Source organism: Limulus polyphemus, unplaced genomic scaffold, assembly GCF_000517525.1.
Source record: "Limulus polyphemus unplaced genomic scaffold, Limulus_polyphemus-2.1.2 Scaffold2469, whole genome shotgun sequence".
NCBI lineage: Eukaryota > Metazoa > Arthropoda > Merostomata > Xiphosura > Limulidae > Limulus > Limulus polyphemus.
Window position 1 is genome coordinate 59,316 of NW_013668079.1, and position 2,637 is coordinate 61,952.

General features: G+C 38.9%; 1 protein-coding gene across 1 annotated transcript in view; it reads left to right on the top strand.

Annotated features, from left to right (window-relative positions):
• LOC111087677 (homeobox protein orthopedia-like) overlaps positions 1-1,560 on the top strand; it is a 3,282-nt gene extending 1,722 nt beyond the window's left edge. Inside the window, exon 2 of the mRNA XM_022395156.1 lies at positions 357-1,560. Coding sequence (XP_022250864.1) covers positions 357-971 — 615 coding nt within the window. The 3' untranslated portion in view covers positions 972-1,560. The remainder of the gene's footprint in view (positions 1-356) is intronic.
• The last annotated feature ends 1,077 nt before the right edge of the window (positions 1,561-2,637 follow it).

Consider the following 2,637-nt stretch of genomic DNA (forward strand, 5'->3'; position numbering starts at 1 on the left):
GTTATTAAAACCCAAACAACTTTTATGAAGTTTAAATTCGCAGGCCTGTGTTATTGGTGTACACTTCAATATTGCTCTAACACTAACATCCGTACTCTTTAGGTATAGTTCCAGAACTGTAGAGGCAGGCCTGTGTTATTGGTGTACACTTCAATATTGCTCTAACATTAGCATCCGTACTCTTTAGGTATGTTCCAGAACCGTAGAGGCAGGCCTGTGTTATTGGTGTACACTTCAATATTGCTCTAACATTAACATCTGTACTCTTTAGGTATGGTTCCAGAACCGTAGAGGCAGGCCTGTGTTATTGGTGTACACTTCAATATTGCTCTAACATTAACATCTGTACTCTTTAGGTATGGTTCCAGAACCGTAGAGCCAAGTGGAAAAAGAGAAAGAGGAGCACCAGCGTGCTCAGGAACCCCGGGGTTCTTCTACCATCTCACAGTCTCACTCCTCTGGGCTTTATGAGTGATGGGCTTTGTTCTTTCGGAAGCGGTCCTGATACACGTTGGTCTATGACTACGGGTATGACGCCAATGGGCACGCCGCCACTGACGCTCGGTCCTTCGACCCTGTCCCGACAATCTTGTCTCGGTCAGTCGTTATCTACCTCTTCCATGTCGGGGATCAACCAGACTGGTGTCCCACTTAATCACGGTCCTGCGACAACTTCAGGCTGTAACGTCTATCAGTCTCATTACGGTCTGAACACGCTCAACTCTCCAGCCGGAGTACCGCATTCTCACGGCTTCGCCCAAGTGGCAGTTGGAATGTCCATGGCTGTCGCCTCGCCGCAGAACTCAGGTTCCTCCACGCCTCCGCAGTTATCGGCCGCCTGCACCATGTCGATGGGAGGACTTGATCAAAGCGTCGGCAACAATGAGGGAGAAGTCTGGCGGGAAACTAGTATTACATCACTGCGACGAAAAGCTATAGAACATTCGGCAACCATGTCGGTGTTTAGATGAAACGTATCTGTGAAATTATACAGTAAAGTAGTTTCTTTCAGTAAAAAAAAAAGTAAAAAAAAGGGAAGATGGTTGTGATTAATATCCTAGCTAGATCCAGCTTAAGATACTGAAAGAGATTAGGCTTAAGCTACATACAAGGTATTTCTTCAACAATTCGTCAAGAACACCAAACAAATCAGTGTGTAACTTAATGTAATACATGCTGCTGTTCGGACACCAAATAGATCAGTGTGTAACTTAATGTAATACATGCTGCTGTTCGGACACCAAATAGATCAGTGTGTAACCTAATGTAATACATGCTGCTGTTCGGACACCAAATAGATCAGTGTGTAACCTAATGTAATACATGCTGCTGTTCGAACACCAAACAGATCAGTGTGTAACCTAATGTAATACATGCTGCTGTTCGGACACCAAATAGATCAGTGTGTAACCGAATGTAATACATACTGCTGTTCGGACACCAAAAAGATCAGTGTGTAACTTAATGTAATACATGCTGCTGTTCGGATTGAACTTTTGTTTCGTATATCATATTCTATTAGCAAAGCTATGGATGTTAGATATTTTTGTGATCAGACAACACGTGTACTCTTACTGATATTAAACAATAGATAATGTTCGATGTCTGAACTGTGTATCTCTGAGTCTGTCTTTGGGGGTTCCATACCAGACAATTCAGTGAACCAGATCATTCAGAAACGAGTATGTAAACATATTAAACGCAATAAGCTAAGTACTAGGTCATGTCATTCAACACAGAGCAGGTGAAGATATTAACCTTTGTACCACATAATACAATACACTGTATCTAATAATATTAACTACCATGTGTCCAGTGCCATGTTATTCAGTAGAGTATATAAACATATTAACTACCATGTGTCCAGTACCATATAATTCAGTAGAATACACAAACATATTAACTACCATGTGTCCAGTACCATATAATTCAGTAGAATACACAAACATATTAACTACCATGTGTCCAGTACCATATTATTCAGTAGAGTACACAAACATATTAACTACTATGTGTCCAGTACCATATTATTCAGTACAGTACACAAACATATTAACTACTATGTGTCCAGTACCATATTATTCAGTAGAGTACACAAACATATTAACTACTATGTGTCCAGTACCATATTATTCAGTAGAGTACACAAACATATTAACTACTATGTGTCCAGTACCATATTATTCAGTAGAGTACACAAACATATTAACTTCCATGTGTCCAGTACCATATCATTCAGTAGAGTATGTATATATATATATATTAACCATGATGTGTTTTGTACCAAGTCATTCAATACAAAGCATATAAATATATTAATCGTAATGTGATCTGTACCAAATAATACAGTACAGTGTAAACAAAATATTAATCACGATGTGCACTCTACCAGATCATTCAGTGTAGATTATGTAAGAATATTAATCGCAATGAGCTACAAACCAGGCCAGACAACATAATTTAATACGGGGTACGTTAGCATATTAATTATGATCAGATAATTTAGTTAGATCAATACAAATTATGTACCCTTATTAATCATAAAGTACATTGTATCAGTTGGTCTAATACAAAGTACAAACACATACTAAAAGTGCCGTGCTCTGTGCCATAGTATGTACCCTTATTGATCATGAA